Below are 15,059 nucleotides of genomic sequence, written 5' to 3'. Positions count from 1 at the left end.
ATAGCTATCTTAAAGTTGTTGTTGTTTAGATTCGAAGTAATGAATTCATTTGATTCAAATCAAAACATGAATTTCCCATAAAGAAATTTGGTTAAGTAAAATCCAGAAATTTAAAATATCCTTTATAGACTCAGAGCAGTCTAGAACTATATTACTACACAGTTACTACTGATCATAAAAAATGTATATTTTGTTGAGCAGTGTAAAAGTGTAATATAATAATTTTATCTTGATATGAAGATAAAGTCAATATATATTTTTAATTATGCAGCTAATTGCCAATCATATCGCTGTATCTAAGCGTGCCCAGACTTAAATATTCAGTTCATTGCACCTGTCGTTCCACTTATCAATACTTATCATCTTATCAGAGTATTATAATTTTGCTCTAAGTGGATCGCAGACTGAAGAACACGTTTATAGCCCAATACAGAATTTATATTATATATCGGATTTGATTGCTAGTCTATATATATATGTATATACTTATTTAAATATGATTTTTTCTTATTTATAAATTATCGATCACTTATTATACTTAATTCTGCTCAAGTAAATGAATATCGATTAAAAAGAGGTAGTAGAAATAGTAAAAGTAGTTGGGAATATTGTGCACAAGCTTCTCATACATAATCCATTAAATTTGCTAAGTTCTTAACTGTTTCTTGGCGCCCATCCCATTCTTCTCCAAGTATTTGTAGACTCTTAACACACTGAGTTTCATGAGCTGAGTCGATTAAGCAAATTACTTTATCTTTAAATATACACCTTAAGTCTAAATGTGCTAATAGCAATTTTATCTTTCCGATTGGAGTGAAATAAAATTACTCCGAAAAGTATACTTTTCTATTTAACAGAATTGGAAAAATTTATTAAAAGAATACTTAATGGATCTATTAATATTTATACTTTATAATTGGCTTTTACTATAATCATCGTAATGTATATTTATATATATATATATATATATATATATATATATATATATATATATATATATATATATATATATATATATATATATATATATATATATATATCTACAAGCCCTTCGGTTTCCTTTTCTAAAACCACTAAGATCTAACAATTCGTCAAGAATTATACAAATTAAAAGCAATAGACAATCATATTTTACCCCTTTTCTAAATTAATAATATATTTCTCTGATTTTGTAACACGAAAAAATTTCCCGATGTTATCTTACTTAAAATCCAAATCAATATAAAAATCTTTTACATTTGAATATATTTCAAGCTAAATTGATTTATAAAGTTCGGTGTCTTCACATTTAACTAGATTGATTTAAATTTAAAAGATGAATCGTTGATAAAGTGCGGGCCATTGTTCGAGGATTGCAAACGAAGGGAATGAAGATGCGAACTTTACGCTGTGGGCATCACCTGCGTGGCCGATATAATGTCCAGACACCCCCAGTTGGAATAAAGGGACATCAAAGTCTCCGTTGGGCTTCTACAAAATGAAAAAGAAGATCTTAACTAAATGCTTGGCCATTCATATTGTATCTTACCGTGAGTTCCAAAAAGAATTTTAATGGGGATTTGTCTATGCCATAGCTAAAAGAGATAAAGTATGGCAAGGGCGGTGTCAATGGTGTCTCGAGATAGGCTTGCAAGAAGGACCAGTTGCTTAGTAAAACATCTTCGTACGGCTGAATAAAGAGTTTCATTTGAGGAGGACCCGTTAAACTAAACTCAAACCGGACAGTTGTTGTATTTAGAAGGGTTTTGTTTAGTAATCTTAATTCTGTTGGAGCGGGTGGCTCGACAGGTTCGAGGCGCGGCAACCATTTGGCTTGAAGTCGATTCAGGACATACGTCGAGTCATACAATGGCATGCCGCACATCATATGCTGCTCGCATTTCGATTTAAGACTAATCAAGCCAGTCAAATTAACGTTTGTACCTAGGAGTGGCTTTTCCTTGAGCCGATCCTGAAAGTTAAACAAATATCCAGACTCATCTCTAATCAGAGTTCCATCGTACTCGTAGAACACATTGCGTACTTGCTGAAATGGGAGTTTTTATAGTAAAATATAATATGATAGTAAATTCCGTTGGTTACCCACCAAATATGCCACTCGCAGGCCATGGGTTTTTGGTCGATAGGGAAATCCAATCTGAGTGCTACTGGCCAAGTACATGGCGAGAGCAGAGATAGTTATCAGAGTGAGCACCACAAAGCTGGGTCGTCGAAAAGTGTTGATTAGTGGAACCTGGAAATAATACCCAATTGTAGTTTGGCATCAGTAACTCATTAACTCATATTCACATTACCAAAAAACCAAATGAAAGTATCGTTCCGGCTGCTGACAAAAGAGCAATAGTTATATCCGGATTCGATGAACTAAATGATCGTCCACCCATTGGAGTTAGCACCACAATAAAAAAATAAAAGACGTAACTGCTGTAGAGGAATGGAATTATCTGGCTTGCCTTAAGCAGACCTGTCCATGCAAAGCCTCGATCGTGCAGAGTAGTTAACAAATTCAAGGCCAAGGCTAACACATAAAACATTATTGGAATCACCAGAATATATGCAGTTCGTAATCCGTATGCTGTAAGAACAATAGCTAAAATTGATAGGATAACAGCCTGAGCATGTAATGCCAGTAGCAGATGATAGGATGCTGATATTTTATCCTAATAAAAAAACTGGCATTACAAAATGTTTTTAGTTCACATTCATAGCCTTACGTCGCGTCGGAATGTAAAGTAGATGGTAGTGGGTAGGCTGAGGCCGATAAGGGAGGGGCACACATATAAGCCGATCAGCAGCAATGGGCAGCTATAGTAGGCAAGCGATAGACCCAAATTATCCATCACATGTGCAACAATTAATGGAAGTGCCAGTCCGAGAAAGCTGCATATAATCTGGACGACAAAAACTAAAATGAAGCTGTGCACTACGTTCAAAACTGATTGATGGGAAACTGCAGCCATGCGCCACATCGATAGGAAAACAAAAATCAAGGCAGCTGCAGATACTCCTAGGTTCACAAATATGCCCGTAGTCTCCGAATAATGGATGAAGTAAAGTCCCAGAAAATCGAAGAAGACTGCATGGCCAGTCTTGTGTGCCTATGAAAAAGGTGCAATAAAAGTAATACTATTTGAAACTATGTTGCTTCTAGCTTTACCTCTGTGTCATGTAATTCTGTTGCATTGGCCAATCCGCGCACTAAACTGAGAATATTGTCGCCAGTGTTTTGCAGAGACTCAGGCGGAATTATGTCAATTACATCGTACTTTGTATGATATATGAATCCATTTACACATTGGGCCATATCCAAACCTAATAAGTAGTTTATTGATATAGCAAAATAATCTATCAGATACAGCCGTTGCTCGTACCTGGTAGATCACCATATTTGTTGAATTGTCGAAAGTCTGTATCCGATGGAATCGTGCCTGATTGGAAACCTTCCTCAGCCATAGTAGTAGCGAAGGGATATTTGATATATTTTTTATAGTACTGTGAAATCGAATTGTTATCCAAAAAAAATTGAAGATATTTTTCATGACTTCAACTTACGTTTACAAGCCATGGGTGGTTGGGTCCACTTTGAAATAGCACTTCTCGTCCTCCACTACCGCCAGCATCAAGATTAACGACGGCTCTAAGATTAGGCTAAATAACTTCTAAGCTATTCTTATTATTTGTAAGTCTCACTTGCAGTTTGAAGCCCACTTGTGCTGAGTTATAAAGCCATGGGAGCCTTCGAGTGCACCTTCCTCAGCTCCATTGAATAGAAACACGATTGGATGTTGAATTGTCTGTTTTGTTGTGGCAATAACACGCAGAACTTCCAACATCGTGACTATCATGAATCCCGCATCGCCGGCAGACGGAGATGCTGGCTTGGAGTCGAAGTGACTATTGACAAGCAGATAGGACTCACTCGTGCTGTTTTTGGGCGTTATTTTGACAGCAATATTTTGAACTCCTTGGTAGACCCTGAGTGAATGCTTTAAGGCGAACGTTCCAGAAGCCTGTGATAGATCGATTTCAATATCGAAATAATCTTTCAGCGCATCTTCCTTAATTTGCCTTAGTTCCTTCAGCAGGAACTGCACAGCCTCAACTTCATTTCCCTTACTTCCAAGCATTTTGAAACCTATATTAGACAATGTGTACAACTGTTTGTATGCACGCTGAGCTATGAATTCATTGTTGTTAGCGTCGTCCATTGTCAGAGCCGTGGGTAAGCGATAGAAAAATGGAATTACTATGGCAAAGAACAGAAGTCCCCAAAATAGCAGAAATCCACTTGCAAAGTACCAGGGTAGCCCTGAGCCATCCTTTCTTTTGAGCACATTTTCTGGGGCTTCGCCAGATTTATCCAATATCTAAATAGTAACAGATAATTGTGACTTTATGTATAGTTTTTAGCTTAATATTGTTTTGCTTACTAGTTTCTCCCTGTCAGCCATGGTGTCCCATCTCCGATGACTGCCAATTGCTAACTGTTAAGCTAAAGTATGTCTTGACTTTTTAAGTGTGCAAAAACATTATCATTTAAAACAATTTTCTGAAATATAATACCTATAAACCAATGAGGTAGACTGTCGATTGGTACTGCGAGGGTTGCTCAAAGAAAAACGTTGAATAGTAAGGAGGGCATAACTTTACTTTAAATATTTTTAAGGCAATTAGATCTTTGTTTATAACTTTTATATTTATATATTTGTTTATATACATTTTTACTGTTCCGAATTTAAAAATTTGTTTCAGCATGATCAAGTTTAAATAGGAACTAACAACTGTTTAAGCACCCCATTTTATTTTTATCAATATATTTGCTGTTGAGCACTTGTTATAAATATAAATTGAAAATTGTTTACGACGATATATATTAATTTTGAATATAAGTAGTCTATAGATTGCAGCATTTGTATATATTTCAACTGCTTTCCCGTTGATTTATGTACTGCTCAACAGTTCGATTGGTTTCGTTGCCTTTATTACCTAAAAGAGTTTATTATTAAGAAAGCTGAAAAAAGTATGCAATATAAAAATTTACTTTTATGTCAATCTATGTGTGGACAAAAAGTAATTGTAAATCTAATACAATAGAAATGATTGAATTGCTGAAGATAGGCAGCTCAACTTAGACAACGACAAGTAAAGATATGATTAACGAATATAATTCGTTACAGAATTATAAATAGTGAAAATGGAATTTAAATAGCTCACTACGTTAGAGAAGGCCTCTTTAAACTACCTCAAAGCCGATATGAAATAGCGAGAGCAAATGCATGAGGGAGTCTTGAAATGTAATGTGTATAATATAATTCAACAAATAATATAATTCAACAAGCAGTTGGGTAGGGGAGTGACAGTTATTAAAGCAGATTCGCTTGTTATGCCCCCAAACAGTTTCAAAATGAGAGTTCGGTGTATAAATTGTGAGTGGAAATGTATATAGCAAGCTAATGGGGGCGTGGCTGACACATTAATGGAAAATCAAAGGTAACAAAGATAATTATAATAAATGTTTGAAATTTATATTTATTTTACATTTGAGTAACTATTAAATATCTTTGTTTTCTCAAATATATATATATTGATAATTGAAATATATATAAAACAATCACACTGGATAGCTGCATTGAGTTTAAGTGTTAAGTGTTTTCATACGAACAATACCTGAAAGCTCAACTGGCAACTTGAAGCTTATCGAAACACTCATTTATATTTGGCTAATAGATTTATGAGTTAATAGCTTAATCATGTATATGAAATGATTTTATTATGCGATAACAATTGATATCGAAAATATGTAGTGTAATGATGCTATGCTGGAAAGTGGGGCTATGCGGGTGCATTAGCTTTTATATATATAAATTTGGGACATTGACATGCTCTTTTATGTTTATTTGAGCCTAGATCATCGCATTACTTAAGATTAGTAATTAAAAAGTTATAAATATTAATTGTATTTATTCCGAATTAGATTTACAAAATAATAGAAATCTTAAATCCAAATAGTTTCGATTTTAACAGGGTCTTTAAAAAATGTATCTCAGGTACACTGCTGGCCATTGAGCCAAAATGGAATATGAGGGAAATGAGGATGCGAACTTAACACTTTCGGCATCGCCTTCATTCTGAATATAATGTCCAGAGACTCCCAGTTGGAATAAGGGTACATTGAAGTTGCCATTTGGTTTCTGAAAGATTACATTTTTAATTTGGAAATCGGTTCACTCGCATATGTCTTACCGAAAACTCCAGGTTGAAGAGCAAAGGAGACCTATCAACGCCCATCACAATATATATAATATATGGCAGAGTCGAAGTTGGTTCTACATTGATGCTGCTCGGAAATGACCAGTCAGTTAAGGTCACATCTTCATAAGGTTGGATAAACAAATTCATGAACGTCGGTCCTGCCAAGCTGAACTCAAACCGGACAGTTGTGCTGTTCACAATTGTTTTGTTTAGCACACTTAATGTGGTTGGTTCGGGTGGTACAACTGGCTGGGAGCGAGGTAACCATTTGCTCTGCAGCCGATTTTCAACGTATCTAAACTCATATAATGGCATGCCACACAGCATGTGGCGTTCGCAGTTCGGTTTCAGGCTGACCAGTCCAGTCAGATTCACTTGTCCCAAGAAGGGGGTTTCTTCTCGCCTATCCTGGAAACTAAACAGATAGCCCGACTCGTCCTTGCTAAGAGTTCCATCGAACTCGTAAAACATGTTTCGCACTTGCTGAAATTAACTGTATTAGAGAGATTAGCAAGCAAGCCGTAAGGATACCGACCAGATAGGCAACACGTTGTCCGTTAGTCTTTGGTCGATACGGGAATCCCAGTTGTGTGCTGCTAGCCAATAATATGGATAGAGCTGTAATTCCGATCAGTGTGAATATGACAAAGCTGGGCCGTCGGAAGGTATTGATTAGTGGAACCTTAAAACAATGAGTGTCAGTAAATATTAATCGACTCATTTGGCCAACATACCAGGAAACCAAACGAAAGCACAGTTCCTATTCCTGCTAAGACAGCAATGTACAAGTCCCGATTAGTGGCGCTGCCTGCACGTGCACCCATTGGTGTCAGTATGACGATGAATAAGTATACGACGTAGCTGCTATACAAGAACGGAATTATTTGGCTTATTTTGAGGACACCCGTCCAGGCATAGCCGCGATCGTGCAGAGTTGTTAATAAGTTAAAGCCCAACGATAACACGTAAAAGGCCAGTGGAATCGCGACAATATATGTTGAACGCAGGCCGTACGCTGTAAGACCTACGGTCAGAAGAGTGAGGAGAACGGCCTGCGCATGCAATGCTAATTGGACATGGTAGGCAGTTGATATTTTATGCTGTGGATGGAAAACTGATTAGAAAAGTTGCAAGACTAACAGATAATGGACTCACGTTGCGTTGCACCGCATAGTAGATGGTAAGCGGTAAACTGAGGCCAATTAGTGAGGGAATCACGTATAGACCGACTACTAGCAGCGGAGTGCTGTAATATGCCAGCGATAGTCCCCAATCATCAAATACATTTGCAACTATCAAAGGAAGTGCCAGTCCGAGTACAAAACACACAACCTGCACGATGAGCACCAAGATAAACCAGCATACGACGTGTGAAAATGAGACCTTGCAGCCGGCAGTCATGCGCTGCATTGAAATGAAAATGAAAGTCAATGCAGCTACAGAAATGACGTAGTTCATCAATATTCCCGTCGACTCTGAATAGTAAATGAAATAAAGTCCCAGGAAATCGAAGAAGACAGTGTGTCCAGCCTCATGTGCCTGTGTGAAAATTATTAAAACTATATTCAAAGCTCTTCTAAATTGAGATTCACCTGAATGTCATAGAGCTCAGTTGCATTGGCCAATCCCCTAACCAGGCTGAGCACATTGTCGCCTGTGTTCTGGAAGGATTCACGAGGAATCACATCGATAAGGTCATATTTGGTATGGTAGATAAATCCATTGATACATTGACCCATATCCAGGCCTGTTTTGAGTAATTTATGCTGCACAGTTTCTTTGTGATTAGAAGGTCAAATAGGCTCACCTGGTATTTTGCCATACGTTCTGAACTGTCGAAAGTCTGTGTCTGATGGGATGATGCCTGCTTGAAAAATTTCCTCTGCAAACGTGGTACCAAAAGGATGTTTGGCATATTTTTTGTAGTACTAAGAATAAATAATTAAACTCTGAATAATTTTAACAGCGGGTACTCTTGAGGGCTCTCACCTTTACAAGCCACGGATGGTTTGGCCCAGTTTGAAAGAGAATTTCCCGACCACCACTCCCCGCAGCGTCAAGATTAATAAGAGCTCTGAAGAGGCCACAATGTCTTACTCATATATATTCTTATTAAACTTTTTATCTTACTTGCAGTTTGGGGCCCATTTGTGCTGAGTTACAAAGCCATGTGAGGCTAGCAGACCAATTTCTTCAGCTCCGTTGAACAAAAAAACAATTGGATGCTCGAAGTGCTGTTTTGTTGTTGCAATGACACGCAGGACCTCCAACATAACAGTAACCATAAAGCCAGCATCACCCGCAGACGCAGTAGCCGGCTTGGAGTCGAAATGGCTGTTGACGACCAGATATGACTGGCTCGTGCTCTGCTTGGGCGTTAGCTTCACAGCGATGTTCTGAACACCTTGGTAAAGATTAAGCGTAGTACCAGAGCCGAAAGCGCCGGAAGCCTGCGATAAGTCGATTTCCATATCGAAGTATTCGCTTAGCATATCGTCCTTAATTGCTGCCAACTTGCTGAGTATGAAATTAACTGCATCCACCTCATTTTCCTTGCTGCCAGTCAACTTATTGCCAATATCAGATAGAGCATACAGATCCTTGTACGCACGCTCAGCAATGAATTCATTTTTCTTGGCATCCTCCATTGTCAGAGCCGTGGGCAAGCGATAGAAAAATGGAATCACAACGGCAAAGAAGAGAAGCGTCCAGAACAGTATAAAACCGGCTCCAAAGGTGCATGGCAGCTTAGAATTGCCCTTATTTTTGACCACATAACCAGATGCTTCGATAGAACCGTTTGAGAGCTACGCAGAGCGAATAATGAAGCAATTGAGTCAAGTAGAATTGATTACAAGTCTTTGTGGATCTTACAAGACTCTCCTTGTCTGCCATTTTGGAATATGACTACTCGTCTGCCGAATTAAAATCAAACTGCGAGGCAAAGTGCACTGTAAACCGTTTTTATACCCCGAACCCAACCACAATGGCAATACAGGGTATTATACCTTGGTGATAATGTATATTACAGGCAGATCAAGGAGTGGCATATCCTATAAAGAAAGTATCTATCCTTGATCACCGATCTCGTCAACTACTAAAGCCAAAGACTTTAAAATTTAGCTATATATTCCTGCATAATATGCACGCAGGGTATCTCCTAGTTTGGCACTCCCGGCTAGAGCACTGATATTCAAAAGCAACGGAAATCATGCGGATTGTAAAACTACGCTCTAAAAATTCTATTATGCCAATCTAATGACTTATATGTGGTCAATTAAATCATAAATTGAAACTGCTTTAATTTGAAAATGTTCAAGATAATGAGTTAGATATAGGAAAAGTATAGATATGAACCTTTTTAATAACTAGAGTTCAGGGTGAGAGAGATGACGAGAACCATATGTTCATACATCCATGCATTTAGTAATCAATACACGCTTGAAGTACGTGTGATATCTCATCACATATACTATTGTATTCTCATATGGTATTTTTATAACTTAGCTTATTTCAGTTTGTAATTTTGCATTTAGATATCACAAGTTTTCAAGATAAAGAATGTTTTCGTGTGCTTTGATGTGAGGATATGGAAACAAAACCTGAAACCTCGACTAGAAACTTGAAGCTTATCGACGTACTCATATTTATTAGGGTAATAGATTTATGAGTTAATAGCTTGTTCATGTATATGAAACGATTTTATTATGCGATAACAGTTAATATCGAAAATATGTAGTGTAATGGTGCCCTGAAAGGTGATACACGGGAGCATTGGCTGTTCTTTAATATGCGTATCTTTTGTGACAGAGTGTTAAAATCTCCACTCTTAGAAGAATAAATACTGTAGAAGAACTGCTGAGCTACTTACTGAGCTAGTATTCTGTGACTGGCACTCGAAGAGAAAGGAGGCATTAAAACTTTGTGAACTAGAAAAAAATAGAAATCAGTGAAAAATTAGCATTAAATTTATAATGAATTTTTGTTAAATCTTCTTGGCGGTGCAAAAATAGTTAAATGCCTTAAATTTTTGGAAGATCAATAGACTAACTCAATAGTACCGTTTTTAACATTGTTTTCCCATGGATGTATCATTTTTGTCAGTTTGACACGCACCGAAAGTCAACAGTAACTTAACAAAAACTAATTAACACGTGTCTGACATTCCCTAAGCCAACGACATGATGAACCGTTCAATATCTAATATTGATCGCCACGATAGAGTGCTTCGAAATCCCATACAACAGCCAGAATTCAAGGATTGGACATTGAAAAGAAGTCAAAGATATCTGTACACTTACCATGTAGTATAATGACAAAATATTGGAAATCGTCGTGTTATCATGATATCATGGAATTTATGGATTTGGTTTCCAAGAACTCAGTTATAACGCCAAGCTACGTAAGTCTATAAAAAAAATTGCACCATAAAACAAATATAAATAAATTTCCTAGCATTTTTTTTTAATTCTTTTGGCAAAATCAGTCAAGGAAGTATAGTATAAAAACAATTTTATTCAGAGCTTCAAATATTTTTACTCGTTTTCTTTGTGAAATTCACTTCGAATGCTTTTTTGACTTACATGTATAATAATTTTAGTGAATGAATCTCAACATTCTCCCTGAATACGATATATAATATATATATTTTCTTTGACTTTACAAAAATATTTATTAAATATTTTATAAAAAATTTTATAATTTTTATAATTCAGTATATATAATGTATATATATTTTCTTTAATTTACAAAAATATTTATTAAATATTTTATAAATAACGTATAACTTCCCCATTCAGTGCATCTCGCGTCTGTTAAGAAAATAATTTATTAGTCCCTAAAGCGATTATCAAATAGTTGTTCGTTTTTTTAAATTAACTTAACCTTAGGCTAACATAATTTGGTAACTTTAAAATATATATCTCTGGTATAAGGATGGCCAGGTAGCCACAATTGAATAGGATGGGAATGAAGCTGCTAACTTCTCACTTGAGGCATCTCCCTTAGCTCCGACGAAGTGCGCCGATACACCCACTTGAAGGAGCGATACTTTTAAGTTACCATTTTGCTTCTACAAAGAACAACGTGAAATATAATTCATAGAATACTTCACTTTTCAGATTCGCATTTGAACTTACCGTTAAATCCACGAAAAACTTTAATGGCGAGTTGCCAATGCCATAGTTGATGAAAATATGATAGGACAAAGGAAATGGTGGCGGCTTCTGTAGATAGCTCTCCAGAAATGACCAATTGCTAATTGTCACATCTTCGTTGGGCTCAAAGAATAGGCTCATTTGAGGAGGGCCCGTTAAAGAAAAGTCGAACCGCACAGTGGTTGAATTCAGATAGGTCTTGTTTAACATTTTCAACGAAGCTGTTCCCGGGGGCTCGATGGGCTCTGAGCGTGGCAACCATTTGCTCTGCAGCCGATTCTGAACGTATCGGAAATCGTACAGCGGCATGCCACACATCATGTGCTTGTCGCACCTCGACTTTATGCTAGTTAATCCTGTCAAGTCAACATTTGTGCCCAGAAGTAGACTTTCTTTCCGTCGATCCTGGAAACTAAACAAGTAGCCCGACTCATCCTTACTAAGAGTGCCATCAAACTCGTAGAACTTGTTTCGAACTTGCTGCAATTCATTGTTTTATGGATGAAATTAGATTAAGTAGGTTATATGTGAAACCTACCAGATATGCAATTCTTTGTCCGTTAGTTTTCGCTCGATAGGGGAATCCAAGTTGCGTGCTACTCGCTAAGTAAATGGAAATGAATGTAATTGCAATCAGAGTGAAGATGACCAAACTGGGTCGTCGCAATGTATTGATTAGTGGGACCTGAATAATTAAAGTATTAGGATTAAAATAAAAAGTTGAATTGAAAAGTAAACTGACCAGGAAACCCAATGATAGAATCGTTCCCAATGCGCAGAGAGCGGCAACGAATGCATCCTTATTAGATGCGCTGCCAGAACGCCCAGTCATTGGCACGAGCACCACAATGAACAGATAAAAAATATAACTGCTGTAGACGAATGGAACTATCTGGCAGATCTTTAGCAGACCAGTCCAAGCATAGCCACGATCGTGCAGAGTAATCAATAAGTTCAATACCAACGGTATCACATAGAAAAGAAGGGGTATCATTAGGATGTATGTGGAACGCAAGCCAAATGATGTGAGGCAAATGATTAGAACGGCCAATATGACGGCCTGAGCATGCAATGCTAGCTGTAGATGGTAACCACATGAAATTTTATTCTGAAAATGAAAAATCGGTAAAAGAATGTTTGTCAACCAAGTTAACAGAGGAGATACTAACGTGGCACTGGATACTGTAGTAGACAGTAAGAGGCAAACTAAGGCCAATAAGTGAGGGACAGACATATAGCCCGATCATAAGAATCGGCGTGCTAAAGAACGTCAGCGATAATCCCATTTTGTCCATTACAAATGCTACTACTATGGGAAGAACCAGTCCAAGTACAAAGCAAATCGACTGGATGATAAGCACCAATATAAACCATCGTATCACGTGGCATATCGAGACGTTGGATACAGCTGCCATCCGCCACATTGAGATGAAAACAAACAGAAGGGTAGCGCCGGCGACGGTAAAGTTTATAACTGATCCCGTGTCCGCTGTATAAGTTATGAAAAAGAGTCCCAGGAAGTCGTAGTAGACAGCTTGTCCAGTTCTGTGGGCCTGTCAATTTGGATGCTAAGAATAAATAGAATAACATTTTCAGTGTGATGGACTTACCTCCATGTCCTCCAATTCAGTTGCATTCGATAATGCTCGAACTATACCGAGCACATTGTCGCCGGTATTTTGCAAGGACTCTTGAGGAATAACATCGATCAAATCATACTTAGTGTGGTATATAAAGCCATTGATAGCCTGAGCAAGGTCTAAACCTATAAGCACACACAGTTACAGTCCTCTATGTTGGATTTTCGATGCAAAAGCTGTATACATACCTGGTATGTGATCTTTAAAAATAGTGAAGTCTGAATCAGAAGGCAGAGCTCCAGTCTGATAGATTTCCTCGTTCAATGTTGTGCCAAATGGATGCTTGGCATATTTATTATAATACTGCATATGAAAGAGGAATTAAAAAAAATATATAAAAGTCTTTTCAACGCTCAACTTACGTCCACAAGCCAAGAATAATTTGGGCCAGTCTGTGCAAGAAGTTCTCGTCCACCACTTCCAGCCGCATCGAGATTTACAACAGCTCTGCAAATGTTTTGGTCAAGCTATGCATGAAGTAAGAAAGAAATTATATAAGATATTACTCACTTAATGTTGGGAGCCCATTTGTGTTGGTTGATGAAACCATGGGAGGCCAGCATAGAGCTTTCTTCAGCCCCATTGAACAAGAAGACGATCGGGTGCTGAAAGCTCTGCTCAGTAGCAGCCATGGTTCGCAGAACCTCCAGCATTGTGACTATCATGAAGCCGGCATCTCCGGCAGACGGCGTTTCTGGCTTCGAGTCAAAGTGGCTGTTGACCAGTAGATAGGCATCGCTAGTGCTGTTCTTCGAAGTAATTTTTACAACAATATTTTGCACTTGTTGATACACGATAATCAAATCCTCATATTTAAATTGGCCGGACACTTCCGATAAGTCGATTTCAATGTCAAAATAATCCTTAAGCGAGTCTTGCTTGATTTGGTTGAGCTCCTTAAGGAGGTACTGTACAGTATCAATCTCATTTTTCTTTGAGCCTACCATTTTCGTACCGATATTTGACAGGTAATAGAGATTTTTATAGGCCCGCTCCGCAATGAACTCGTGGCTTTTCACGTCCTCCATCGTTAGCGCCGTAGGCAACCGATATAAATAGGGTATAACTACGGCGAAAAAGAGTAGTCCCCAGAACAGTATAAATCCACCTGCATAATACCAGGGTAACTTTGCGCTGTCCTCATTCTTAGTTCCGCACTTGGGCTTATGCTCAAATCTGTTGCCAGACTCATTGCAAATCTATTGGATATATTTCAAATATAAAAGTTGAAAATTAATTTATTTATCCAATTGTATTTACGAGTTTCTCCTTGTCACACATCCTTTTTTAATGTGTAATTTTTCTGGTGAGTCCAATGGTGGCCAATTGTGAACTACTTCAAACTTTGGCTGTTCGGCTGTTTTATAGCAATTAAGTCCAACATAACTTTGATATGAAAGAATAACAGAATTCAGTAATAATAAAATCATATAATTTGATTGTTTGATAAAAAATTTAGCGAGGGTAGTTACAAAGTACGGCAGTTTTGATACCAGAAGATATTATTAATATTAACTACATTTTACCCCATGTAGAGACATAGAATACACAGCTTTTACCTACGCTTTTTTGTCTATTTATTACTTTACTCTTGTCTTTCCCAACAAGTAAAACATTTATGCCTTTATCTAAAGTGGAACCTACATCTTAATTAACTTATAAATACAACAGTAGAGCATACCTCTGGCAAGTCTCCATAACTTTTGTGTCAGCCCTCTTGCTGTCAACAGTCTATTTTATTGGCTAAGAGGAGCTCTCTTATTATTTGCGGCACTTGCCTCAAATTTAATGAACCGTCTACGATATAAATTACCGATATCAGCGCTGAATCAGCATTATACTATTTTGTGATATCTCTAGTTTCGAAAAGCGCCTTGTTTATAAAGCAGTTTTATTAGCAGTCTTCGAAAAGTGCCTCATGCACCTGTTTCGATGAAAGCTGCTTGAGTTTATAAAAAAATACTTTATTAACAATTTACAATAGATTTATGAATTTATTATAATGGAACAC

The 15,059-nt window shown here is 37.3% G+C and overlaps 3 protein-coding genes across 3 annotated transcripts; all 3 read right to left on the bottom strand.

The window, feature by feature from the left end:
• Positions 1-1,277: 1,277 nt before the first annotated feature.
• LOC111604855 (endoplasmic reticulum metallopeptidase 1-like) lies at positions 1,278-4,474 on the bottom strand. Its single transcript, XM_030225457.1, has 10 exons — positions 4,431-4,474; positions 3,691-4,367; positions 3,553-3,637; positions 3,372-3,492; positions 3,158-3,312; positions 2,715-3,098; positions 2,295-2,660; positions 2,087-2,233; positions 1,529-2,026; positions 1,278-1,470 (listed from the first exon to the last, which is right to left on the bottom strand). Exons 1-10 carry the CDS (start codon positions 4,449-4,451, stop codon positions 1,309-1,311), a joined length of 2,616 nt encoding a protein of 871 aa, XP_030081317.1. The 5' UTR covers positions 4,452-4,474; the 3' UTR covers positions 1,278-1,308.
• A 1,340-nt stretch (positions 4,475-5,814) lies between these two features.
• On the bottom strand, positions 5,815-9,181 carry LOC111604825 (endoplasmic reticulum metallopeptidase 1-like). The gene is made up of 10 exons (XM_023323048.2): positions 9,127-9,181; positions 8,383-9,059; positions 8,242-8,326; positions 8,060-8,180; positions 7,845-7,999; positions 7,408-7,791; positions 6,987-7,352; positions 6,788-6,934; positions 6,244-6,735; positions 5,815-6,191 (listed from the first exon to the last, which is right to left on the bottom strand). Exons 1-10 carry the CDS (start codon positions 9,145-9,147, stop codon positions 6,030-6,032), a joined length of 2,610 nt encoding a protein of 869 aa, XP_023178816.2. The 5' UTR covers positions 9,148-9,181; the 3' UTR covers positions 5,815-6,029.
• A 1,839-nt stretch (positions 9,182-11,020) lies between these two features.
• LOC111603807 (endoplasmic reticulum metallopeptidase 1-like) lies at positions 11,021-14,382 on the bottom strand. The gene is made up of 10 exons (XM_023321559.2): positions 14,309-14,382; positions 13,559-14,247; positions 13,411-13,495; positions 13,237-13,351; positions 13,019-13,173; positions 12,578-12,961; positions 12,151-12,516; positions 11,947-12,093; positions 11,391-11,888; positions 11,021-11,323 (listed from the first exon to the last, which is right to left on the bottom strand). Exons 1-10 carry the CDS (start codon positions 14,327-14,329, stop codon positions 11,162-11,164), a joined length of 2,622 nt encoding a protein of 873 aa, XP_023177327.2. The 5' UTR covers positions 14,330-14,382; the 3' UTR covers positions 11,021-11,161.
• Between the last annotated feature and the right edge of the window lie 677 nt (positions 14,383-15,059).

Source organism: Drosophila hydei, unplaced genomic scaffold (assembly GCF_003285905.1).
Source record: "Drosophila hydei strain 15085-1641.00,03,60 unplaced genomic scaffold, DhydRS2 tig00008134-arrow-pilon, whole genome shotgun sequence".
Taxonomy (NCBI): Eukaryota; Metazoa; Arthropoda; class Insecta; order Diptera; family Drosophilidae; genus Drosophila; species Drosophila hydei.
This window is presented reverse-complemented; position numbering and strand designations above follow the sequence as displayed.